We start from the raw sequence: 26,421 nt of genomic DNA, 5'->3' as shown, positions 1-26,421 counted from the left end.
TGTATAATGGAGAGACACATGCCCCCTCCTGGTTAACTCCCCAAACAGGACAGCACAGAGAGGGGCACCAAATGCAAGAAGCAACAAGCAGTCCCTCTGAAGTCAGAGGTGGAAACATGCCTGCGCTATTGTCAGTAAGGAGGCCAAGTGGAAGGAGACTCAAAAGGAAAGATGCTACGTGCAACTTCAAGAGATATTCAATCAAAGGCAGCAAAGTACCACGAGAAACCCAGGGTGCAAACTTGCTAAGGAAATTAACCATATTTATTGTGAAACTACTGAGAAGATAAAGGAAGAACCCTGGTGGGAGAGAGAGAGAGAGGAGGAGGAGGTAGAGAGGCAGAGAGGCAGAGGAGGAGGAGAGAGAATTCAAGATGGCAATAAAGAAAGGACATGTACAGAAAAAACATCTGAGTGAGATAAAGATTCGCTTAACAAGGGAATGCAGCAAAGTCCTGCCCCCAAAGATGGCACCAGGGCTCAGAGTAGCATGCAAAGACAGGGCAGACATACGGTTTCTTAGCTCTGTTGTGAGGATGTGCTTTGCAGCAATCAGAAGCTCCTTTCTCAGGTGTGCAGTCTCTGCTGGACAATTTGACAGTAGCTGCAACATTCCTTTTACCATCTGCTGAGAGTACTTAGTCACCAAATCCTAGAAAATAAAGAATAAAACATTATTCTGCTAGATGGGTGTTATGGAAAACCCACATTTCATAAGCTTTAAAAAAATTCACTAAAAGTAGGTTTGGCTCAAATGACTCTCATACAGTAACAGGCCTAATAAAAATGCAATAGTCAAAAAGCTTTTATAGTTTGTGTGCACATTGCTGTACTGGAAGGAGGAAGAGCAACAATTAATAGTTTCTTTTACAGAATGGGATCAAATATATCCCTGAGGTACTATGTAATCCTGTGCTCAACAACAAATATGTATTACTTCACTATTGGTGGGTGGGGGATGAAGAGAAAGGAGAAGCAAATATTTTTAAAAATTTTTAAATGAATACATTTTACTTAGTCACATACACCAGAGACATTTCTTAGCAATTCAAAATAAGCTCTAATCATAATCTCCTTTTGAAGCATTTAAGGTAAGCAATTCACCAAGATAACTCAAGCTAACTAAAATGTTAAGGGGTACCCAATTATGATTTTTAAAGTCATGTTACATTTTCTTAGAGTAAATTATCATCTACATAAACACATTTTAAAAGGGAGGAAAAATTATGTTTTCCAAAGTAATTTTAAACAATTTAGCATAGATTATTTTTCTGAAATATAATCCTTTTAAAAATTATAATACAATTCCATTGCTTTATAATAAACTAGACTAAATTTATGTTTGAGAACAATCATGACCATACATGAATTTTATCCAAAACACTGACTCATGGGCGATATGGTATTTTTTTCCTTCAAGCTCTTCTTATGATTTAAATAAAGTACAACTGCATGATAGTGAAGGCAAAGATAAACACCTGGGATTACATCAAACTGAAGAGCTTCTGCACAGCAAAAGAGACATTAACCAAAACAGAGACACCCCACTGATTGGGAAAAAAAGTCTATGCACTCCATCCAACTGATAAGGGACTGATCTCAATGATATACAAAGAGCTCACACGGCTCAACAAAAACAAAAACAATCCAGTCAAGAAACGGGCAGAAAAACTCAAAAGACATTTCTCCAAAGAGGAAATGCAAATGGCAAACAGGCATATGAAAAAATGTTCAACATCCCTTATCATCAGGGAAATGCAAATCAAAACCACACTGAGATTCCACCTTACACCAGTAAGAATGGCACATATCAAAAAAACAAGCAACAACAAATGTTGGCGAGGATGTGGTGAAAAGGAACTCTCCTACATTGCTGGTGGGAGTGCAAACTGGTCCAACCATTGTGGAAAGCTGTCTGGAGGTTCCTCAGTCTACTAAAAATGGAGCTACCATACGATCTGGCAATTCCACTCCTACGGATCTACCCAAAGGACACAAAAACAGTGATTCAAAAGAGCACCTGTACCCCTATGTTTATTGCAGCACCTATGTTTATTTACAATAGGTAAAACCTGGAAACAACCCAAATGCCCCAAAATAGATGACTGGATCAAGAAGATGTGGTATATATACACAATGGAATATTATTCAGCAATTAAAAAAGATAAACTCATGTCATTCATAGCAACATGGATGGAGCTAGAAGGAATTATACTCAGTGAAATAAGCCAGAAGGAAAAAGAAAAATATCGGATGGTTTCACTTATAACAGAAATATTGGGGAACCAAATAAGACATCAGTGTAAAAAAAAAATAACAGTACAAAACACAACAAAGCAAAAACAGACTATTATAAACCAGAGACATACTATAGGGGAGGTAGAGGGAGAGGGGTGAAAGGGATGGAGGAGGAGCACAGGGGAATGTGGTGATGATGCATGGGTGCCTTGGGGAAGGAGATTCTATGGGGACTCAATCTGAGGGGGTGGGTGGAAGCAAATATCTAAAAAAAAATGTAAAAAAATGTTAAAATAAAAAAAAAGAGAGGAACAAAAAACCACTCTACAGGCTCCTCAAAACAACATCTAACATGCCTTTATCAGTTTTATTTGATAATGCCATTTTTTTAAAGTTCTAATCTCTCTCACATAGTCTTCTATAATATGCCAACTTCCAAGAAGAATAAAAGTCAATAAACCAAATACATTAACATAAAAATCTATGTGTAAATGTTTATAGTGGCTTTACTAATAATGGTCAAAAATGAAACAGGCAGATTAATAAAAACAGCAAGCACATTAGTGGCTGGGGACAAGGTAAGAATCAAAGTGACTGCTAATGGGATGGTGTTTCTTTTGGGAGTGATGAAATTGTTCTAAAATTATATAAGCTATGACGGTTATATAGATTTGTAAATAAACTAAAATCCATTGACTATCCACTTTAAAAGGGTGAATTTTATTTTGTGAGAATAATCTTGGTAAAGCTGTATTTTTTTAAATTGGGAACACTTGGTGAATGAATAAATGCACCATGGTACATCCAAACAATGGAATACTACTGCTACTACCAGACTGAACTCTGCACCCCCCAAATTCATGTTGAGGCCCTAACCCCTATGATGACTGAATCTGGAGACAGAGCACAAAAGAGATAATTAAGGTTAAATAAGATCACAAGGGTAAGACCCTAATCCAATAGGTCTGTGTTCCTGTAAGAGTAAGAGAGTAAAAACCATCTCTCTTCTCTCTCCCCATCATGGGGGAGGGGGGGAGAGGGGGAAGAGGGGGGAAGGGGGGTGACAGGGCTGGACACAGAGACAGAGCAAAAAGATGGCCACCTACAGGTCAGGAAAAGCAGAACCTAAATCCAGTAAGAAACATGAGCTTGGCCTTTCCAGGCTCTAAAACTGTGAGAAGATGAATTACTATTTAAGCCACCCAGTCTGTGTTATTCTGAGTAGACTTAGACAACTAATCATCAGCAAAAAGTAATGAATTACTGATAGAATAAGCAGCATGACTCTCGGCATTACTATTAAGTGAAACAAGTCACACTACTGCAGTGCTAGCAAGCACAGGGCAGGTTCCCGATTCAGGTACATGGATAAAGGAGAGTCCTGGAGCCCTCAGTGGCTTTTTCAGACTTTAATGCTCTTTCCATGCCGATTGTTGTGGGGCAAACGTGCAGGCTGGCAAGGAGGGCCAGGAGGCTGGGCGGGCCAGGAGACTGGCAGGCCTCCCAGCCCCAGGCGAACCTGTATGCTTTTCTCCTTGGGCTTTCTTTGGTGGCGTCGCGTGGTCCTGCTTCTCTGTAGTCACTTGTCTTCTCGTAGCCACTCTTCCTGTCTCTGAGTGACGCCACCCTTATAGCCTCAGCTTCCAGGCTCAGGTGTGCCCACTTATGCATGCCCACACCATATTCCAGGTGTCCACAATCAGGCATGAGCACCTTCTGCATTCGAGGCCACAGAGGCTAGTGGTATAAAAAGCCTGACCATTTCACTTAGCCTACAATGTACCCCCCCCTCAGGGTTTTTTACCATACAATCTATCCACCAATTTCCCTTGACAAATGTGGAACACTACAGCCACAACCTGAAAAAGTAAACAGAATGCAACTGAATACAACTAATCCCAGGCACTAGGGTGTTAGGGCATCAACCTAGGGGTAAAAAAGACAGGAGTATTAGCACCAGCAGGTGATCCATCAAGTATGCTGCGGAAGGCACTGCTCACTCAAGGAAGAAACGCTCTATTCACTCACAGCATCTGCTGTTACATGCCAGAAGCATAAGGCCTTCTCTGGCTATGGTCTTACTCACAAGCTATACTACATCCCGAGAATGCACCAAGATTGGTGACATGATCTATATATACTCTTTTGGGGGTAATCAATCCCCAGAGGTACTCTTACTGCTGTCACTTCAACACTCACTCAGCTTTCATAGCCACCAATGTGACAAGCAGACCCCTAAATAAGGCCAACCCTTTGCACGTGCATATGGTTTAGGGACCCGTGGATAGCTCCACATGTGGCCTCTTTGGCCCCTGCTCTGGCTGTGTTCTCCACCACAAGCCATGGTCCCCGCCCATGCCCCAAGGACGGGTTCCTCAGCACCTTACCCTTATTCAAAAGTGAATGGGCATCACCCACAGGTGAATTTAAGAGGCTTGCCTGCCTTCTTTAGCATCTTTTCAGCCGCTTAAAAACCGCTCAGGACTTCCCGACTTTGGCACCAGCTTTTGCCTTATCTAAGCTGGCTGTTGATACATCTCCTGCATGGCTGCAGAGTACCTGGCTAGCGCTTCCTTCCCTCAGCCAGCCTTGGGCTGCTCACATTTGCCCCTGCCCCTACTCTAACCTGTCCACAGTGGCCACTGCCACTCTGGGCTGTGGCCCTGGGAGTGCCAGGCAGTGCACAGGCTTTTAGGCCACTAGGCCGACTGGCCACCCCTTGATTTTCATCTCATAGGGTATACAGATGACCCCATCAACATAACATCAACCTGCCAACATTCCCCAGCCTTCTGGCAGAACTGTTAGTCTCAATCCATCAGTTTTATCCTCGTGTCACCACTGGGCCACCTCTGAATGAGGAATTGTGGTCTCTGTTTTCCCTGACGAGTCTGCTGCCTCGGGGTAGTGGCCTGGTCCTCATGGGCCATCTCCTCCTAACGAGGTCTTGTCCCATAGCTCCGGGACCTTGTCTGCCTCCTGAAGCATCTTTAGCTCTTCCCGCAGCTCCTGGACTCTGTCCACCTCCTGTGCTGCTATGGTGCCTTCAGCATACTCCTTGACTCCACTTGCAGAGCTGTAAGGGAACACTCTTCCCCTAGCCCTGCCTCCAAGCAGGCACCATGTCTATACAATGCCTTCCCCCACTGTGTACCGTCCTTTCCACTTGCAACAGGAACTTATCTACCTCAGGCCACTTCTGGGAAGGTGCCCACACAGAGGAGGCTGGCCACCGAGCACTCCATGCTTGCAGCCTGTCACCCCTCAGTTCCTCCCTAGTCTTCAGAGATGGGCTCCATACCCATCTGCATTGAATCCTGCCGACCAACACCAAACAGCAAGCACAGGGTAGGTTCTCTATTCATATGGGCAGATGGCTAAAGGAGAGTCCTGGAGCCCTCAGTGGCTTTTACAGGCTTTGTGGGGCAAACCCACAGGCTGGCAAGGCAGGGAGGCTGGGCGGGGGGAGGGGCAGGAGGCTGGCAGATCTTTTAGACCCCAGCAAATCTATATGCTTTTCTCCTTGGGCTCTCTCTGGTGTCCTCTTGTAACCGTTGCCATTCTTCCTGTCTGAGTGACGCCGCCCTTATGTGAGAGTCAAACTCCAGGCTCAAGTGTGCCCACTTACGCATGCCCACGCCATACTCCAGGTATCCACAATCAGGCATGACTGCCCCGTGCCTACACTCCCAAGCACCTTCTGCATTCAAGGCCCCAGAAGATAGTCACAGAGGCCAGTGGAGTAAAAGCCTGACCATTTCACTTTCCCTACAACTACCCACTATATAACTCATTTATATAACAGTCTGAAAAAGGCAAAAATAAAGGGAGAGAAAATGAATCACTGTTTGCCAGGGACTACAGATGGAAGGAGAATATTGACACTATAAAAGGAAATTTTGGAGTGGCACTCAAAATGTAGAGCATTTGTGCTATTGGTTACCAATTGTACACATTTGTCAATTCATAGAATTGTACAGTACAAAAGGTGAATTTTTTTTGCATGTAAATTATATATCAGTAAACCTGACTTTAAATGAAAACCACTGAACATACCTGATAAATTCTGATGATATAAGCTAAAAACGACAATGTTTTAATCTGGGCAGCAATGAAATCAGCATACAATTCCTTGTTGTAAAGTTTATGTTGCCTGAATGAGAAGTGAATAAAATTCACAAAATTAGCTCTCAAATCTTTAGGTGATGCTATAAAAATTATAACGTCCCAAATATGATCTCTATACAGACCAAAACAACACATCAACACGAGAAAATGCTTCTATGATTTTACACAGTTCCAAATAACAGGAGGTGGGGAAGCAGGAGAGGGGAGCACAGTAGACTATGATGAAAGACTATGGGCACTTTGGTGGTAGGAAACCTATGGTGACCACACCTGAGGAGAAATCCTATACTGTAAAAAATTAAAGAAAGATGTTACAAAATAAAAAAAAAATAATAACATGCCATTCAACAGCAATTATAATGTGAATCCCGTAAATAAAGGCAATGCAGGACTGACCCATTTATCCAGCTCATTACATTAGGGGTACCTATTTGTTCAATGAAAGACCTGATGCTAGGGTCACAGGTTATGAGATCTAATTCACCCTGAGATACTGCCCTCGAAAACGACTCAGAATCAGATAAAAAGTGAGAGATAAAGGTCTTATGTAGAAAGCAATGAAATTTGAGAAAAGCCTTCCCTGAGAGGTTTTAAAGGATGAACACAGTTGCCCTGTGCTATGATTAGGGTGATGGGTGAGAGGGATGACAATTACAACACTCATGAGGAAAGGCACAGCAAGAACCAGGGCCGGAGGGTGAGAAAGGTTTAGATACCCTGAAGTTTTGAGTACAGTGATGCCTAATAAAAGTTGTAAACTTATAAGACACAAAAACCAAGGTATTTGTTCATCCTTTCAAAAATAAGGAACTAAAAAAACTTAACACTTTAATACAAGTTCAAAAAGTCAAAAGGCATATCAAAAGGCATATAATTTACCAACATGTTATCACTTACATAACTTACATAATTTACATCACTTACATCACTTTCATAACTTTACAAATGACAAAAGCAAAAGTATTTTAACCAGGAATTAAAACAGAGGGGCTTGTCAGCTGTGTCACTGCCCAAGGACATCTCACCTGGCTTGTGCAGATACCTGAATGGCAATGGTATTCATGATCAAGGGCACAAACTCAGCAACAACATTGTGGATATTCAGTTTGTAGAGCTAAAAGCAAACATATCAGATTTTCATGCTTTTATACTCTGCTATAGCAAAATAATTTGGCATACCAAAGAAACTACAGGATTCAATTATTAGTTAGCACTTGTGTATCATATGCATCTATTTGCCACAGAAAATTAGATATGAACTTTATCATAAAATAAGAAGCCACAGGGCCTCCCTGGTGGTGCAGCGGTTGAGCGCTGGGTTGCGAAGCTGCCCGCAGCCTCTGCAGTGCCAGTTCTATTCCCGGCTGCTCCCCAGCCACCGGAGCAGGGTCCCACATGGTGCCGCCCACTGCTCCCCTCAGCAGTGTACTTCGGTCCTTCTGCCTGCTCTGCTCCCCGCTTTGGCTCGGTGAATTCTCTCACCCTCCCGCGCTTCTGACTGTACCCAGTGCTTGTATAAATAAATAAATCTTTAAAAAAAAAAAAGAAAAAAGCCACAGACCCAAGAAACTAATAAGCAGTACACATACCTGATACATTAAAACAACAATAATGGGCAATTCTGCCAACACTTTGAGAGAAAGAGATCCTCTTGGGATGATGGAATGCTGTAAAAAGGAACAAGCAGGATTGTGGTTATCACTATGGCATTTAAAACATCTCCAACCAGAAGCCCCACTAAATGTCACTAAGATAAAGATAAAGGGAAAATCCTAAAACATCTTTGCAAGTGTCTGTGGCTAAAGAGTTAACCTACTTGGAATGACAGTACTTAGAACTATTGTTTAACATAAAGGGTTTTATATTTTCCAATGTAATCATCTATAATAACTTCAGAGAAATGTGTCAAAATTTAAGAGATTTATATCCTCTGAGAAAAGTATTAATATCTACTATTTTAATTATAAGAGCAACAATGAAAAGAGCAAATTTACCAGTTTTATTTAAAGATATTTATAAACAAAAATGTTTATAATAAAAAATTTAATAGCCTTACTGTATAAGAATTCATAAAAACAGATGAGAAAAATGTCAGTCAAGCGGTAAATAGACAGGAAGAAAAAACAAAAAAAGAGTAAGAGGGACTGAGGAATGGAAAAAAAATCTAATTCAGGAAGAACAAAGGAATGAGAGCTTTATTCAAAATGTACTTTGTTTATCCAAGCACAAATCAAAACATTCTGCAAAACCACTTTAATTATTGATGGTAAAATATAAATGATAAAATAGTCTTAATTCAATCACAAAGATATAGTCAGAGTAAACACAACAGAAGTGACCTATGTGCAGTTCTACAAATACATTACCTGTAGACAATACCAGCATTACCTTCACAAAATTCCACAAGATGGGTTTTTCAGACAATAAGAGGGAAAAAAAGGTCAGAAAGAAGGTTCACCAACTTTTCTATATCCAGAAAACCCAAGTGTGGGGTTGGGATATCACCCCAGTATTCTCTGCCCCCAGAGTCCACACTCTCAGGAACTTAACTACAAATACAAATGTATATGTAGTTAAAGGAATTTCATTAATGACAAAGGCAAGGATGAAACAGAGACCCCTAGGTGTGGTCATTTGCTTTTTTCAACAGGTAATCTAATTTTCAAATTCAGAAATTTCCAAACCTGTTACCATCAAAATTGAAATACAAGTTCAAAAAGTCAAAATTTTATTGTTATATTTTCTGTCCATGATAACCAACAGTTCATTTCACCACTTCCAGGCCACACAGAAGAATCTGTGATACCTTCTTTTATGCGCGTGCGCACGCACACACACACACACACACACACACACACACACACACTTTTAAGTGCCTGCAAGTCTTTTAAGAAAAAAGGCAGAAAAACAAAACTTATGTGGTCTAAAAAAAGTGAGTATATCTCAGTATTTCCTCTACCAAGTCCAGGAGACAGATAAAAACAAAGCAAAACAAATGGAAAACTTACTGTTCTTGTCTCACTGTCCTCACGCTCAGGATTTACTTTCACAGCAATTGTTGTGATCATACCCACCATTTCTGGGGGAGGGACGGTGTTCTCTGGGATCACCTGAGGGTTCTCAAAGTAGCGATTCTATATAAAAAGGTGGAAGAAACTAAATGTTCTCAATGTTATATTATACCAGTCCTTAGTACTTTGGCTTAAAAGTTCATTCCCCAACCCCTAAGGTCAAGTCTAATCCAACACATACTAAACTTTTTTCTTTATTCAGGACCACAAAGATTTAACATGACAGAGACACCCTCTACCTGCAACAACAGAAAATGAAATCTAGCCTGCGATATTTTCTACTGTTTTTCCCCCCTGGCTGACAAAAGATGAATCATTCCATAATCCATTACTAGCTTAGTGAGGCAGGGGAGAAAGTATCCCATTCCTTCAGTGATAAAACTAGGAGCAAATCCCTACTGTATTAACCTTCCAAGTCTCCTAAATAGAGATCAAAGATAAGAAGAGATAAGAAGGCACTGAAGACATTTTTAAAAGCCAGGAGGAACATGTTATCATCCTGGTTCTCAACAAAACTTGGGCTTCACAAAAGTAGTCAATTATACCTTATGTTAATTAAAAGCATTTTTAAAGCTTAAAAAAAGCTTTAATAAAAATTCCCATATATAAACTATAAACAGATTTATGCAAAATGGTTTTTACCAAAGCATTATTTGTGATAGTGAAGAATTGAAAATCAGAAAAAACAGCAACAACAAGAAGAAAAAAGGTCAACACACATGCATCTAATTATGGGGCCAAAAAGAACTGTGACTGCTAGAAATAGTCTTGGAAGATGTTCCAAACTGATAATAGCGATTATTATATTTATAATATGAGAATAGGATAGGGAGGAAAGAGATTTTTCTACTCCACACACTTTTGGTATTGCTGGTTTCCTTTAATATAGAAAAAAATTTAGTGACACAAAAGAATGGTGGAAGTATACACCACTTCCCAAAAAGGTTTCGAAGATTGTGAGTGCAACTATCTTTAAAAAGCATAAAATAAAACACAAAACAAATCCTCAATGTGACTGGTTGAGACCCATAAAAGATATTTACTAATTCTAATCAAATTTCTACAATAAGAAAATACTGTTTTTAATGTAAAAAATAAAGTAATCTTAACAATAAAATTAAAGAAGCACTCTTTATTTAAAAGGCTGATTTATCAACCTAAATTCTGAACATCACCAAACATTCTCCATTCTAAAATGAGCATCCCCCTCAACTTTTCCTTCCACCCAACCATTCCAAATTCTCTTCAGAATAAGGAATAAATAAATATAGATAACAAACTTAAATGATCTTAAAAACATACCACCACTTTTGGAAGCTCCTTGTAAATCTGCTTAACAAAATCCAAAAAATGATGAATCTGGAAAAAAAGGATATTTATAAAGACAAAATACAAATAATAAGAATATTCTAACAGTCTGAATATATATAAGAACTTATAAACAGGTAAAAAAAAAAGTCATACTCAAAATACAAACAGGCAATGAATATGAGCAAAAAGACAAAAAGAGAAATTCGAAAGGCTGAGCAAGAAACAAGTGTCTAATTCAAAAAGAGCAAAAGGATGAAAACTGAAGTAAATGCCACTTTTTGCCTTTAAAAATACTGCACCACGATGGAGAGTGCTTGTGAGAGAGACAGACTGTCCTTAGACCTAGGGAAGCATAAGCTGCTGAAACCTTTATGGAAATCAATTTAACAATATATATCAGCAGAGTTAAGACAGTGATGACTTTAACTTGGTATTTCTGCTTCCACAAACCCAGTCTATGAAATAACCTAAACTGTAAACAAGACATTTAGTAACAAGTCATGAAATAAAAACTCTGAGATACCTTAAATGAAAATAAGGGCACCCATAAGAAATAATATGCATACATTAGAAATTCATTTTTTAAGGAACATTTTATAATGTTTGGAAAATAGTTATATTTTAAGTATTTATGCTTAAATATGGAAGGAATTCTATTTTATCACTAAGCTTTTACTTTCTGAATAATCCAAAGAGTCGTGCCAGTTTGGTTAGTGAGCATATTTCAACCACTGTACAAATTTAGCAAAATATTCACATACACATTCACTGTTAAACCCATAAAGAATTTCCCCCAATTTAGGCTATGTTGTTTACACTTGGAAGTCAGCATGCATTGTCAACTCTAATTAGAGTAAAAAAAATTTACAAAGTACAAGGAACTTGTCACATCTTTATAAATGCGATCAGGAAAAACACTTACTTCTTGTGTGATGGGTGGCCTGAACTGTTTGTGTAGCTCAATAATTATTCTTAGACAAATAAGAACATTTTCTTCATTTTCCGTCTTTAAAAAAAGCATTAAAAAAAGTTACACTTCTAAGAATTTATTTGAAAGATTAAAAGACACTTTTCAAAGCATTTTCTGCATACACACCCTCCCACCATCGACTGAGATTTGATTTGTTGAAAATTCATCAACCCACAGAATATAGCTATCCCAGACAAAAAGTTTTCTTGGTCTTTGGTGGGCATCGCAGCAGTAAGTTCTGCACAAGAGTAATTCTGAGAGAGGAATTAACTGATATTTGTGGCGAGTCACACCATAAACTAAGGTCTTATTGGGACCAAGATTTTTCATTATTTGAAAATACTGCCAAAAGAACAATGACTAAGCACCTACCATACACTGGCCCCTATGGTCTGCACATTACAAAAACTGAGTAAGGGTATCATTCACATTTTACATACAATGAAGCCAAGCCTCAGAGAAGGTCAGCAATGTGGCTAATATGACACAGCCAATAAATGTCAGAACCAAAATCTGAATCCAACTCTATCCCCATTCTTCAACCAAAGCTCATCTCCCCAAGGGTCCCATAAACAACACAGAGCTTAAACACATCAAGACAACAAACATCAAAACAATTTTAGAAATTAATTTAACAAATACCAAATAGGGTCTCTCTGGTAGCCGAAGGGTTAAGTCTCAGACCTATCACCCCTTATGGCCTGAGTTCAATCCCTGGCCAGGGAGTTAACCCACAGATGGTGCAGCAGACCTCTCCTGTCTCACCTGCTGCTCCCCTCAGCAATGTGTTTCAGTAAATCCACCTGTTCTGCTCCCCACTCTGTCGTTGGTGAATCTTCTCAACCCCCATACCTCTGGCCTACACCCCAGTTCTTCTACACAAAAAAATTAAAAAACAACAAAAGAAATCACCCCAAGAATCTGAGAAACTCTTCATGACCATCTACCGTGCTTCACACATACAAATAGCACAACATCTAAGAACAGTGTTCCAAGCGTGTCAACCACCACCCAATTCATTTTCAAACATTTCTACTAGGTCTAGCCAATTCCCCAGTGACTTGAAAAATGACCTTTGGGGCCTCCCTAGTGGCGCAGCGGATTGAGTGAAGCACCGTGAAGCTGTCTGCAGCGCCGGTTCGATTCCCGGACAGCCAGGGAGAAACCCACACGGTGCGGCAGACCTTTCCTGTCTCGCCTGCTGCTCCCTTGATTAGTGCTTTCGGTCCGCCTGCCTGTTCTGCTCCCCACTCTGCCTCTGGTGAATCTTCTCACACTCCCACGCCTCTGGCCTGTACCCCAGTTCTCGTATAAATAAAAATATATCTTTAAAAAAAAGACCTTTGGTTAATAATCTTTTTTAGTAATTTGCTTGGCAAAATGGGAGATAGTGGACATTAAGAAAAGTTTTGTTCTGTGAATCAGAACTTTAATGAAAGGGATTTATCTGTGTAATACTGAATCTTACAATAAGAAAGTCATCAAAGTTTGGAATGTGGCTAAATAACAAGAATTCTCAAAGGTTACCTCCAAAAAGCGAAACATCACAGACAAAACATTTTTTGTATGAGGACGAAGATGTTCATTGGTTGGTATTCTATGAATTATTTCAAGGACTAGCTTCCGTAGTTGCTGCCAAAGAAATATAAAAATGTAAGTGAAGAGCCTTCCTTCTTTTGCATTCTGGAAGTATCATGAAGCTGTCTATACTCAGAGGTAACCACCATATTAAGATGGATCCCACCTTAGATACAGTCTTATGAATTCATTAAATGTAATCCAAAGTACAGCAAACCATTACTTTCCAATATTTCTAACTGTATACTAAATCACTGAAGCCAAATTTTTTCTCTTTCATAATTCATCAGTATTTGTAGAACGGCACTAGTGTCTCAATATGGAGTGAATTTAAGATGAAAGAGAAAAAAATAAACTGATCTTACTTTAAGATCTTCCTTCATAATCAATAATGTTTTCTTCAAAGACCTTGGGCCCAGGCACTAATTCTATCATAAGCTATACTTTCATGATTCTGTCAATGAACCTGACAACTAAAAGGTAGGTCAAATACGTAAAACCTCAAAATGTACAACATGGAGATGCTTTATATAGCAATAAACTTCACCAGTATTATGGTAATTTTTAAAAGTTATTTTTAAGAGGTACACACTAAAATATTTATGGAAAAAACAGTACTGTTTTAAAAGGATCAAGATGGGAAGGGGTGCAAGAAGTGAGGATGAGGTATGGAAAAAACAAAATTGGTCATGAGCTACAAAAACTGAAATGAATTAAAATTGGCAATAGGTATAGTGGAGGGTCATTAAGCCATTGTTCCTTCTTTTGTATATATTTAATTTCATCTATATAAGAATGTATATACACATCGCCAGTTGGCAAATGGGAACTTACATTGTAAAAGAGATGGCCTAGATACAATAAGACTAAGGCTTAACTAAGTTGGCAATTGTCTTGGACAAAGTTATCCTTATGTGATATAAATACTTTCATTTTTACGTAGAACTACAGTTTTCTAGTTGTTTAAAAATCATAAATGTTTGGCAACCCTACAGCATGACATTTTTTACTCACTGATATGTTAGAACATATTACCTGGGCTGGTTTTTCCTGAAGAAACTGAACTTCTCCATCTTGAAGAAATGTAAGAAATCGAGGGATAATATGTTCCAGGAATGTAGAATATTGAGGAGATGATGTCACATTCTAATTTTGTAAAAATAAAACTTCATTAGTTTGTGTACTTATTTTCATTTTAAATTCCCATAATATTCATAATAATATTCAAAAGAATATAAAACATTAGCAGAGTCAACTTTTAATAATTTTAGATGTTTTAGTAATAGTGTAATTTTAAATAAATTTGGATGAAAGCTACTTCTAAGATCTAATGCAAGAGAACTAAACGCTAAAATTCACTGCTAAAACCAGAAGGATAAATACAATGGAAAATGTAGGTCGTGGTGCACATCCTAGGTTGCCTCTGCCATAATCTAAGTATGAGACCTTTGTAAAGTCATTTAGCTTTTAGATCTTAGTTTCTGCATCTGGACAATGAAGACCCTAAAACAAACTGACACCTTCTTGTAATCTAAAATTCTAATTATTAATTAGATCTATGTTAAATCAGATTATAATATAACCCATTGTTTATCCCACCACTTACTTTAAACAGAAAAAGAAATGAAAGTAGAGGTTGGAGTTAGTGTAGGAAAAATGGTTACTTATGTAGTTTCTGTATCCCACTCAAACAGCATAATTACCTGACTTCTGTGTCTCTGTGCCTCCATCTTTTTAAGTGAGGATATTAAATTCTGCCTTATATAATAAAGGTAACATGAGATAACATAGGAAGCTCATAATAATGTCTACAGTAAGTGCTCGATAAATGCAATCTGCTATTATCATCAGAACATCTATGTGCTAGACACTGCTTTGCACTGGTCATCCATTAGCATGTGGCCCTCACCACAACCCTAAGATAGTTGTACTAAACCTTCATGATTCTGTCTATGGAGCTGACAACTAAAAGGTATATCAAGTAAGTAAGTAAGTAATATTTCCATTTCAGAGGAAAAGAAAGGCTCAGAAAGATTGAAAAATCTGTTGTAGTAAGTTTGGGAAGTATATTCAAATTAAGTACACTGAACACCCAGATTCTTTTCCCTTTTTAAGGCTTCACTTGCTCACTCAACACTTATTTATTGAGCTCCTATCATGTACTCAGTGGAGATCAAATGATGAAGTAGATACAATTTGTGCCCTGAGAAATGGAGGAGACAGTAATATGTGGGGAAGACAGGTCTCAAAAAAAGGACTAACCGTACAAAAATTATAATAGAGAATTTATTGGATGGAATTAATGAAAGACAACACCTCCTGAAGAGGTAATATCTGTACTAAAATCTAAATGAGCAGTAAACTATGTTAAAAAGTATAAAAGTAAAAGACTAAGAAAAACATGCAAAGGCACAAAATTATGAAAAGCATGAATATAAAAAGCTCTATTTTAAAAGCTCAGTATGGTGGGGCACAGTAAATGTTTAACTTTTCTCTTATACTACTGTCCCCACCATACTGAGCTTTTAAAATAGAACTTTTTATATTCATGCTTTTCATAATTTTGTTGTTAGTAAATGTTTAACCATTCTCTTATACTACTAACACGAGTCTGACAAGCCAGAGAAGGGGCATCAGGACAGTTCAATCTGAGTGTCTGGAGTTCCAGACACCCATCTGGGTTGCAGCTAAAGATCTGGGGTATTCTATTACCTAAGGTAATCTTAGAAGGAGTCTAAAAAGGAAGACATAGGTGAAAACCAGAAATGAGTAAGGTGCTACAATTCTTGGGATCATCAGTCCAGTACACAATTCTAGGGGCTCTGTCCACACAGAACACTGTGTGGGGGCAAGAACTAAGTTTGTCACCTTTTGTTTCAAAAGCTGAAGACTTTATAAAACACCCACATTCATGGATTCATGGGATAGGATATATTCATGCTGAAACATACTCAAGATCATGAAGAAATCAAACTCATCTACGTATAACCCCACACCAACCACTGATCTCACAGCTTTGGAAACAGCCAAGTTTCAAATTTCTCCAATAAAAGATTCACTCAGCAAGTTACCCAGTTATTCTGCAAGTATTTAAAACACAGCCCCCAGCTTTTTGACCCATATGAACTTTGGATGAATCACATGTGATTTCAAACTTGAAGGACTCTTTATTTTCTGTCTTATAAGGTGGCCCATATTCTAATATATAGTTCAAAACCTCATTCCTATGTGGTTAGTGGGATGAATTTCTAAGGCTCCCAAAATTACTGGGCATTTTTAAAAAAATTTCCTTATTTCATTTAAATATTGTGCTGTGAATGGTAGTGATGGGAATTTAGAATTACCTGTATTAAATATTCTAATATTTAATACCTTGAAGGACTGAGTCTCTCAAGTTTCATTTAAGGTAAATGTTTATAAAGATTTCAAAAGTCACTATAGGGCCTCCCTGGTGGCGCAGGGGTTAAAATCTCAGTGCTACCTAGCTATGGTCAGATGCCGCCACAGCACCAGTGCCGCCACAGCACCAGTTCGTTCTCCCAGCCAGGGAGCTGACTCACATGGCACAGCAGACCTCTCCTGTCTCGCCCACTGCTCCTCTCAATCTCCCCTCAGCAGTGTATTTCAGTAGATCCACCTGTTCTGCTGCGCCATGTGGGTCACTTCCATGGCTGGGGATCAAACTCATGCTGCAGCAGCCACGGATCGCTTCATAGTGCTGCGTCTTAACCTCTTGCACCACCAGGAAGGCCCCATAGCTCGAAGTCTTTTTTTTTTTTTTTAAAAGATTTATTTTATTTATTCAAGAGCCAGGGTACAGGCCAGATGCACGGGAGGGTGAGAGGATTCACCAGAGACAGAGCCGGGAACAGAAGAGACAGACTGACAAATACATTGCTGAGGGGAGCAGCTGGTGAGACAGGAGAGGTCTACTCGCCATGTGGGTTGCAGAGGCAGCGGACAGCTTCACAGCGCTGCACTCAACCACCTGCGCCACCAGGGAGGCCCACAGTTCAAAGTATTAACACCTTGATAACACCTACATCCAGTTCAGGATGGATCATGCCTTAGAGTAAAGCCTACTTTAGACCTGTCCCAAAGAAGCCTAAAAACCCCCTCTGATGAGATCTAGGGGGAGGAGTTTGGAGGTTGAATCCCACAAAAAAAGAGCATGGGGAAACACCTTGGGCTCTCTATAGATCCTCCCTACCACAGCATTAAATCAAGTTACCTAGTCCAGTGAAATGCCAGCAATTGAAATTCCTACTACAATATCAACATTCTTCAGAAAGAGATAACAGAATCCAGAGTCCCTACATGTCATAAAGTGTTCAGTGTATCATCAAAAACTACTAGACAGGGCCTCCCCCGTGGCGCAGCGGTTGAGCGCTGGTTTGCGAAGCTGCCCGCAGCCTCTGCAGCACCGGTTCGATCCCCAGCTGCTCCCCGGCCACTGGAGGAGGGTCCCACATGGCGCGCAGACCTCTCCTGCCGCCCGCTGCTCCCCTTAGCAGTTTTTTCCGTCAGTCTGCCTGTTCTGTTCCCTGCTCTGGCTCTGGTGAATCCTCTCACCCTCCTGCGCTTCTGACTGTACCCAGTGCTTATATAAATAAAATAAAAATAAATAAATCTTTAAAAAAAAAACTACTAGACATAATCAATAGAAATTAACCTTTTTGAACCCAAAAGTTGTCCTCAGCAAAGACCTTATAGCAGTCATTAAAATATGTTCAAAGAATAAAAGAAAATATATCTTAATGATTGGGAATCTCTGCAAAAAAGTGAAATCTACAAAGAACTGAAGTACAATAACTGAAGTATAAAATACAAAAAGAAATATAACTGAAATGTAAAAATAACAGTCTAGCAGATTAGAGATGACAGGTAAAAAGTGAACCAGAAGGCAGATCAGCAGAAATTGTATAATCTAAAAAATTAAAAAAAGGAGAAAAGAATAGAAGACCTATGAAACGCTTACAGAATGTGAAGCCTCAAAAAGATAATGTGCTTGATCAAGGTCACAGAGTTATAATTAGAGCCAAAAGTGATGCCCATGGGGCCTCCCTGGTGGTGCAAGGGGTTAAGCACCAGCATTACGAAGCTCTCTGCAACTACAGCAGCATGAGTTCAATCCCTGGCCAGGGAGGTGACCCACATGGCGCAGCAGACCTCTCTTGTCTCACCTGCTGCTCCCCTTGGCAGTGTATTTCAGTAGACTGCCTGTTCTGTTTCCCACTCTGTCTCTGGTGAATTCTCTCCCCCAACCCCACCCCCGCCCCACACCCTCTGGCCTGTATCCCAGCTCTTGTATGCATAAATAAAATAAATCTTTAAAAAATAGTGATGCCCAGCTCTCTTTCCATAGTATATCATCTACCTCCTAAACATAATTATTTTACAATGTAAGCCTGAGTGCATCTTGAAAGTGTTTGTCTAAAAAGAGCTACCATAGTCCTCAACAAAGCTTGGGGATCACTATCACTAGTGTAAAGAAATTGGAAACACTGTACATTTTTTCAAATTTCAATTTTGAAATATGAAAAATTAACAAAGGTAATGATTTTTGAGTTACAAATAAAACTGAAGAAAAGCAATAGGAAAGCACATGTAAATATTTTCCACAAATTGAAAAGTGTAAAATATAAAGCTCATACCTCAAAATTTTCACTAACTTCTTGCATCATTTTTAACTTTGTTTCATCAGCTGTAAATGTCAAAACAAACCATTAGGTAACTGAAATTATGTTAAGGATATTCCTAAAATTACTAGATTTAATAATTTGAGAGAAGCAATCAGATCTTATCAGTTTGACTGTCATGGCCCAACAGCAGGCACATAACTAGTTCCCTACAATCAGTCATACACATTCATATTCTCTGACATACGTGTGCACGCACAGACAAGGATACAGACACACACACACACACACACACACACACACACACACACACGTGTGCCTCTTTGGGGCTCCAGCCAGTAATACTCATCACTTTGCTTCTCCACAATACAGAGAAATGGGACATAAAAGTTAATGTTACTATTTACCTCAATATACATATTATTTGAACTGAGATGAATCAATCCAATGCACTTCTTACTGACAAAAATAAAAGTATCAACTTACGTGTATTTACATCTGTGAGAGCTGCCACAAACTGCAGGTATTTTTTCATAAGAGTGGTTTGGTCAACCACCGTGGCCCCTTGTGTTGCAACAAAAGCCATTTTTTTGGAGGGGCTAGTTTGCTTCTCAAGAGAAAAGTTTCAGGTCCATGAGTCCACCAAGTCTATGAAAAGAAGCATATGTAGTGAAGGATACAGGCTCACAATCTCTGAAAATATTACCAAAGTGCCTGTATTAATCTAAAATAGTTTTGCATTATTCCATGCAATCTGTCACAAGCGCTCAACTCTGCTGTAGCCAGAAAGCAGTCACAGACATGTGGCTGTGATCCAATGTAGTTTTATTTATAGCTCTGAAATTTACATTTCATGTAATTCTCAGATCATGAAATATTGTTCTTTTGAGTTCTCCCCCATTTGAAAATGTAAAGCCCATTCTGTATAAAACAGCCATCAGGCTGGACTTGGCCTGCTGACTGTAGTTGGCAATCTCTGCCCCAAATGATTGGTTCTCAAACTTCGATGTGCACTGAAATCACCAGGTGTAAAAGGTGGACTCCCAAGCACTACTCAGAGACTGTGGTTCAGTGGGCCCAGGAAGCTGTAAATTTTGTATGCAGCGGGCACAAAGTGGGCACTCCAAAAAATGCTCCTGGAACAAATGCTTCCCAAAGCACCTCACAAGTCAGAACCAGGCGACTGATGACCACACATCTGAGAACAGCTCCCAGCAGAGACACTGATGGAGACTTGATTTCTATTTTAAGAGTTCTCACAAGTCTCTAGAGAACACGGTGAAATCGCTTCTACCCATCCTCCTGGCATATGTGTGCCTAATTTCACTCTGCATGGAGGCAGTTTCATGACTTGACTTTCTTCTTTCAACAGACACAACAATAAATTTTCTTTCCAAAGCCTTGCTGTGCAGGTTGTACTACCTCGCAGCTCCCACTGCTGCCCTAAGGGATGGAGACCCCGTGGCACCACAGAGCCCCTCTAGCCACTCTCCCTCAGAGAGACCAAAAGCACTTCCACGCTGAGAGGGCGCCCACAACCCTTCTGTTCTAGTACAGTCCCCCAGAAGTCCCAGGAAAGTGACTAAGGAAACCTCAGGGAGCGTGGGATCCCCGCTGGTAACCCAGTTTGCTTCTTCAGGTCACACTTCCTCCTCCCTCCCTCCTCATGCCCTTGCCCGGGGACCCAAGACCCCAGGGTTCACGACCCCTCTCTGCGTACAAAACTTCTGGTCGTGCCCAAACTTTGAAAAGACTCGAACTCCTATTTTCACCAAAGTCGTCAAGGCTTCCCCTCTCCTAAGGCCTCGGTTCCAGAGACCCGGATCGGCGACCCCCGGGGCCCGGAGAAGGGACGACGGCAGAAAAACGTCCCATCCCGCCCGTCGGGACCGTGAGAAGCTTCCGGAGGCCGAGGGCCTAAAACCCAGGCAGCCGTCGAGCCCCCGCGTCCCGGCCCAGGTGGGGAGGCCGGCCCCGGGCGGCGCCGGCACACGGCAAACCGCCCGGCCGCCGCGCCGATTCTGAGGCGGCGCCGCCGGGCCACAGAGGGCGCTGTGGTCGCCGCTACCTTCGCTCTCCGCGCCGGGTCGGGCGAGCCAGATGCCTGCGTGGAGGCCGGGAGGCGCCCGGCTGGCCCGGAGGACCCTCCGAGGGGGCGAGGCTCCGACCCCACGCTCGCTCTCCCGGGTCTCAAACGGCCCCCCGCTTCCCTCCTTTTGTCGCCGACCCCGGCCACTCCGGCCCGCCTCCCAGGCCGCGCTACGGCGAGCGCCGAGGGCCAAGCGCCGCGCCGCCCGCCCAGCGCCTCCCACAGCGCCGCGGCTCGGCCGGGCCGCGGCGGAGGTCGAGGGCAGCCGCCGGCCGCGGCCGCCCCGGTCCGCCTCCGGCCGGGGAGGAGGGGCCGGGGGCGCGCAGGGCGTCGCGCCGCCGAGGCCTCCCCACGCCGGGCCCCGCCGCTCACGCCCGCCCCGCCACCCCCGTCCGGGCCGCCGCGCGCGCCTCCCGGGGCCGTTCCGCCGCCCCCCGCGCAGGCCCGCACTCACTCCGACGTTGGCGGCGGGACCCTGGCGCCCGAGCCCACGAACCCGGGGGACACCCACGACGCGGCCGCGGCGCGTAGTCCCGCCCCCGCTTAAATCCGCGGCGCCCGCGGACCAAGAAATAAGCCCCGGCGCGCCGCCCCCAAGTGGGTGCGGCCTGGGCGGGCGGCGGGAGCGGGGAGGGGCGTCAGCGGCCCGGGTGGGCCCGCCTGCGCTGGCCCGGCCCGGCCCGCCCTTGAAGCCCCGGTCTGCGTGGGCGGGGCGGCCGGTCGCGATCGGCGACAGGCAGGTGCCAGGTATCTGGCGGGACTTCTGCCCTAAATCTCGCAGGAGCCAGACCGGGGAGGGGCACGACAGAAAAGCTCCAGGGCACTGCGAGGCGCCGGGGGCTTCCCTAGCCTGCGGCGGTCGGGCGAGGGTGGAGTCCACCCCTGAACTGAATGTGACTGTCAGGGCGGGGTTTTCTCTCTGGCCCTTCAGGGGGTTCCTCAGAGCCTGGGAAGGAGATGGCAACAGGAAGAGTCTTTGGGAAAGGGAAGGCTGGGGATAAACTGAGACCCTGTAAGCAAAGGAAAGCCCTGGTTTTCTGCCTGAAGGTGACCGATTCTGTCATTTGTTCTGCAGCTGTGTCACCCCCAGCCTGGACAGCAGAGGACCTTTCCATTTAACCCAGTGGGCAAGTGCCTGGGGCCAGGCCAGAGCAATGTTGAGCTGGAGGATGCAGGGTGAGGCGGTGTAGGCTGAACCAACAGGCCCTGGAAGGGAAACTACTGTCCTTCCTCCATTACAGATTCGGTCTATTGGAGTAGTTGGTTAGTGAGTGGGCGGTTCCTGGTAACCCATGGTTACGCGTTAGCTGGACGGCATGAATGGGATGACCGACCTACCTCTACCACCTCTGGAAGCTGGCTCCACCCCAGCCCCTTCCTGACAGTACTTCCCCTTTTCCCCTCCATTATCACTAGCTCACCAAACACTTGTGTTCCTTTCCCAGACATAAATGGCACCCTGCAATAGAGCTTGCAATACCCGCAAGATATTCTAAAGGAAAGTTGCCCTGTTTGGAAACATGCTCCTTGCTTGTTAATGTTGTCACTCAAAAACAAAGACACCACCAAAGTTTTAGAATGATTAGGGGATGGGTGCCAATTATTTCTGCTCCAGGAAAAATAAAATGGACCAGAACACCCATTCCCCGACGCACTGGCAAGCTGCCCACTTGCAAGCAAAATCCTCTCTGCTCCTATCACCACAGGACCTCCCAATAAAAGATCCAAAGTTGAGGAAGGTTGAGAAATCAGAGGACCAAAATCAGTGTGCTGACCATTGTTTAGTATGGTTGGGATGGGGAAGCGGGGCAGTTGTAGATAAGTCCTTTGATAAGTTTCTGCTGACTCATCTTAGCTCTGACATTGGTGAAATCTGCTATGGTTTCCCCATGGACCTAGCTTCTCTTAACAGAGTACACTTTACACTGCTATGAGTTTTGCCTGTTTTCTTGTCTGTCTACTGAATTAGAGGTCAGATACAGTGTCAGTTTCATCCTTCTCATGTAAATTGGGTCATCCCTCCTCTCCTTAAATCCTCCAGAGACTTTTCAGCTCAGTCTCCTTACCTGACCCTGTTACTGCCAAACCGCTTTCATCATGTTCCAGCCATGGTGATCTTGTTGTGCCTTATGCCCACCTAAGACCTTTGCAGCTGAATCTCCTGTTTGGAATATGTGTCCTTCAGAGACACAAAGCTGAATCCTTGTCACCTTTGAGTAACAAAAATGTCACCTCAGACAGGCCTTTCCTAAGGCTCAATACAAAAAAACCACTGCACTCACCAACTTATAATACTCTTTTCTTTCAGTAAGTCACAATATGAAATTATTTATTTACTCATTTATCATCTATTTCTCCTCCTAGACAGTAAGCTCTGTTTCTGTCTTTCCCTCCCAATATTTTCCCACTGCTCGTCGCATGGGCTTGGGCTGCCATAATAAAATACCATAGTCTGGGTGACTTAAACAACAGAAATGTGTTCCTCACAGTTGTGGAGGCTGTAAATCTGAGCTGGAGGTGCTACCAAGGTAGGTTTCATTCTGAGATTCCTTCTCTTGGCTTGTAGGGGATGTGAGCTCTTGCTTTGAGCTCACTTGACCTCTTGTGCCTGCCTGTACTCAGAAGCACATGGTATCGGTTCTTCTTTACCAAGTGCTATGGGATTTGGCCCTTCCCTTAAGTTAAGTGAGGTTAAGTTAACCAAGGTCGAGTGAGGTTAAGTCTTTGAAGACCCTGTCTCCAGTCCAGTCACGTTGTGGGGAAGGGTTATTCATAATCAGTATTGGGGAAAAACATGATTCAGTCCATAACAGGTGTTTAATAAGAGTATAAATTTGTACCCTGTTGGGAATAATATGGCATGAAGGCGCAGTCAGCTGGAACACCTAAAAGGAGACTGTTTGGATCTGAAAAGGATTCTCCAAAGACCCCCTAGCGTGGGCATACGCAATGAGCACACGTGGTCTCCATAGACTGGATCCAGTCACGGGGACTCAGCCTGGCCATTTGAGAGCCACCACGACTGTCCTTGCTCTAGTGTCCCCTGACATGCTGTAGTCCCTGCTTCCCTTAGCCTCACCTGTTGGACTGGCTGTAAGGGTTTCATTCTAGCTAATAACCTGCCCTTGTGACAAATTAATAACCCGTGATGAATTAATAATCCTCCTTCAGTCTTCCATAGCTGATCTGGGGTGATTGTTATTGACTCAGTGGCCCCCCACATCAAAGTTACATTTCCAGTGCAGGATAATGAGAACTTGTGGTAGCAATTTTGACTCTAGGGCTGCTTCCCTTCTGTCACCAAAGGCAGACCTAATTATACTACCTTGCCAGGATCAATGTATCAACTAATCTGCATTAGAGAAATTTTCTGTAACAAGAATTAGCATCAAGTGCAAACTTATCATTACACGGTATCAGTCAGCTCTGGCTGCTAGAACAAAATGCCATTGCCTGTGTGGCTTAAACAGAAATTTGTTTCTACAAGTCTGGAGGCTGGGAAGTCTGAAATCAGGGAGCCAGCACACTCAGGTGAAGAGGTGAAGACCCTCTTGCTGGTTCACACATGGCTGCCTTCTTGCTGTATCATTCCATGTTAGAGAGAGGGTTAACTCTGTTCTTTTCCTCTTCTTTTAAGGGCACTACTGCCATCATAGGGGGCCTACTCTCCTTGTCTAAAAGAGCTTTTACTGAGCCTTATTCAAGGCCTTGAGTGACTTATCAAAAAGGGGATTCTTATTCTTTCAACCTTTCATCAAAAGTTTACTTTGCACCAAGCTCTATGCTTAGCAGCAAGCATGCAAACACATGACGTAGGCATAGGCAAGGATGCGGGGATAGAGGAAGAGGAATGGGCAAGATTGTGAGAATTTGTGAAAATGGTAAATAATTGGATTGGCAAGATACATTTGTATGCAGACAATTTTAAGTGTGCTTTCCAAGTCAATAGTCATTAACTCCGTGTGAAACATGACTGGTGTTGAAGACTTAGTGTGGAGGTATTATGTTGAAATTATATTTTTAATATGTTGGGTTAAGTAAATACATCATTACAATTAACACTTGTTTCTTTTTAAAATGTGACTACTAGAATTTTTTAAATTATGCACACAGCTCACACTATGTTTCTAGTCAGTAACACTAACTTAGAAGAGCTGACTTTCTGAGAGAATTTTCTGCTCTGGGTAGGACCATAATGCTGAGGCCCCTTCTTCATCAGGAGACCTCCTTCAGCCTCTTCGGGAGTAGAACCTGGGCATATGCTGTGAGAGCCCAGAGGAAGATAGGATCCTGGGGGAGCTGACGCCTGTGGGGAACCCTGGCCAACAGAAGGAGTTAGGCAAAACAGATTACATCAACGTAACCTTCAGGGTGGCCTTGAAGGTGGCTTCTGTGACAGATAGACTAGCTGTAACTATTATAAAATTAGTCAATGTAATAAAGTTACACATTAAAAAAACTAAATCTTATTCTTCTCTGTCTGTATTTAGTACATTTTAAAATCTGCTTAGGATAAGGTTAAAGAGTTAACTATTTGATGGCCAACAGGCATATGAAAAAATGTTCAACATCACTTGTCATCAGGGAAATGCAAATCAAAACTACCATGAGATACCATCTTACACCAGTGAGAATGGCACATATTAAAAAAACTAGCAACAACAAATGTTGGCGAGGATGTGGAGAAAAAGGAACTCTTCTGCACTGTTGGTGGGAGTGCAAACTGGTCCACCCACTATGGAGAGCTGTGGAGATTTCTGGACCTACTAAACATAGAGCTTCCATATGATCCAGCAATTCCACTCCTAGGTATTTACCCAAAGGACACAGAAACATCAATTCCAAAGAGCACCTGCACCCCTATGTTTATAGCAGCACTGTTTACAATAGCTAAGCTTTGGAAACAACCCAAATGCCCAAAAATAGATGACTGGATCAAGAAGATGTGGTACATATACACCATGGAATATTACTCAGCATTCAAAAAAGATAAACACATGCAATTTGCAGCAACATGGATGGCGCTGGAAGGGATCATGCTCAGCGAAATAAGCCAGAAAGAAAAAGAAAAATACCGGATGGTCTCACTCATAGCAGGAATCTAGAAAACTTAAATAAGGGACCAGGAAAATGAATAACTATAAGAAAGTGAAAATCAAAATCAACAAAAAACTATGAACCAGAGACACTTTTGGGGGGGGGGCGGGAGGGGAGGGATTGGGGTCAAAATGGGGGGGTTGCAATTGTATGGGGAATATAAAAATAAAATTTATTTAAAAAAAAAAGAGTTAACTATTTGAATCTCAATTTATAACCTTAACATACTATTTTCTCAAACACTTCCAAATTCCTGATGGACAAGCAAAATTCTCCCAAGTCCTTAAGCAATTCCAATGA

The 26,421-nt window shown here is 42.0% G+C and overlaps 1 protein-coding gene and 1 non-coding gene across 2 annotated transcripts in view; both read right to left on the bottom strand.

Annotated features, from left to right (window-relative positions):
• The window catches only part of TRRAP (transformation/transcription domain associated protein), a 111,774-nt gene extending 90,202 nt beyond the window's left edge, over positions 1-21,572 (bottom strand). Inside the window, 12 exon segments of the mRNA XM_054693708.1 lie at positions 514-652; positions 6,295-6,391; positions 7,392-7,480; positions 7,956-8,033; positions 9,375-9,500; positions 10,740-10,796; positions 11,671-11,754; positions 13,246-13,350; positions 14,332-14,442; positions 18,951-19,000; positions 19,422-19,583; positions 21,479-21,572. Of these exon segments, the coding sequence (XP_054549683.1) occupies positions 514-652; positions 6,295-6,391; positions 7,392-7,480; positions 7,956-8,033; positions 9,375-9,500; positions 10,740-10,796; positions 11,671-11,754; positions 13,246-13,350; positions 14,332-14,442; positions 18,951-19,000; positions 19,422-19,521 (1,036 nt within the window). The 5' untranslated portion in view covers positions 19,522-19,583; positions 21,479-21,572.
• Positions 19,083-19,298, bottom strand: LOC129145564 (small nucleolar RNA ZL1). The gene has a single exon (XR_008551311.1). It is a non-coding gene; the product is annotated as a small nucleolar RNA ZL1 (small nucleolar RNA).
• Positions 21,573-26,421: the final 4,849 nt, after the last annotated feature.

Source organism: Talpa occidentalis, unplaced genomic scaffold (assembly GCF_014898055.3).
Source record: "Talpa occidentalis isolate TD23 unplaced genomic scaffold, MPIMG_talOcc4v2.1 talOcc4.12, whole genome shotgun sequence".
In the NCBI taxonomy this organism is placed as follows: domain Eukaryota; kingdom Metazoa; phylum Chordata; class Mammalia; order Eulipotyphla; family Talpidae; genus Talpa; species Talpa occidentalis.
Note: the sequence above shows the minus strand (reverse complement) of the source record. Positions and strands in the feature narration are given on the sequence as shown.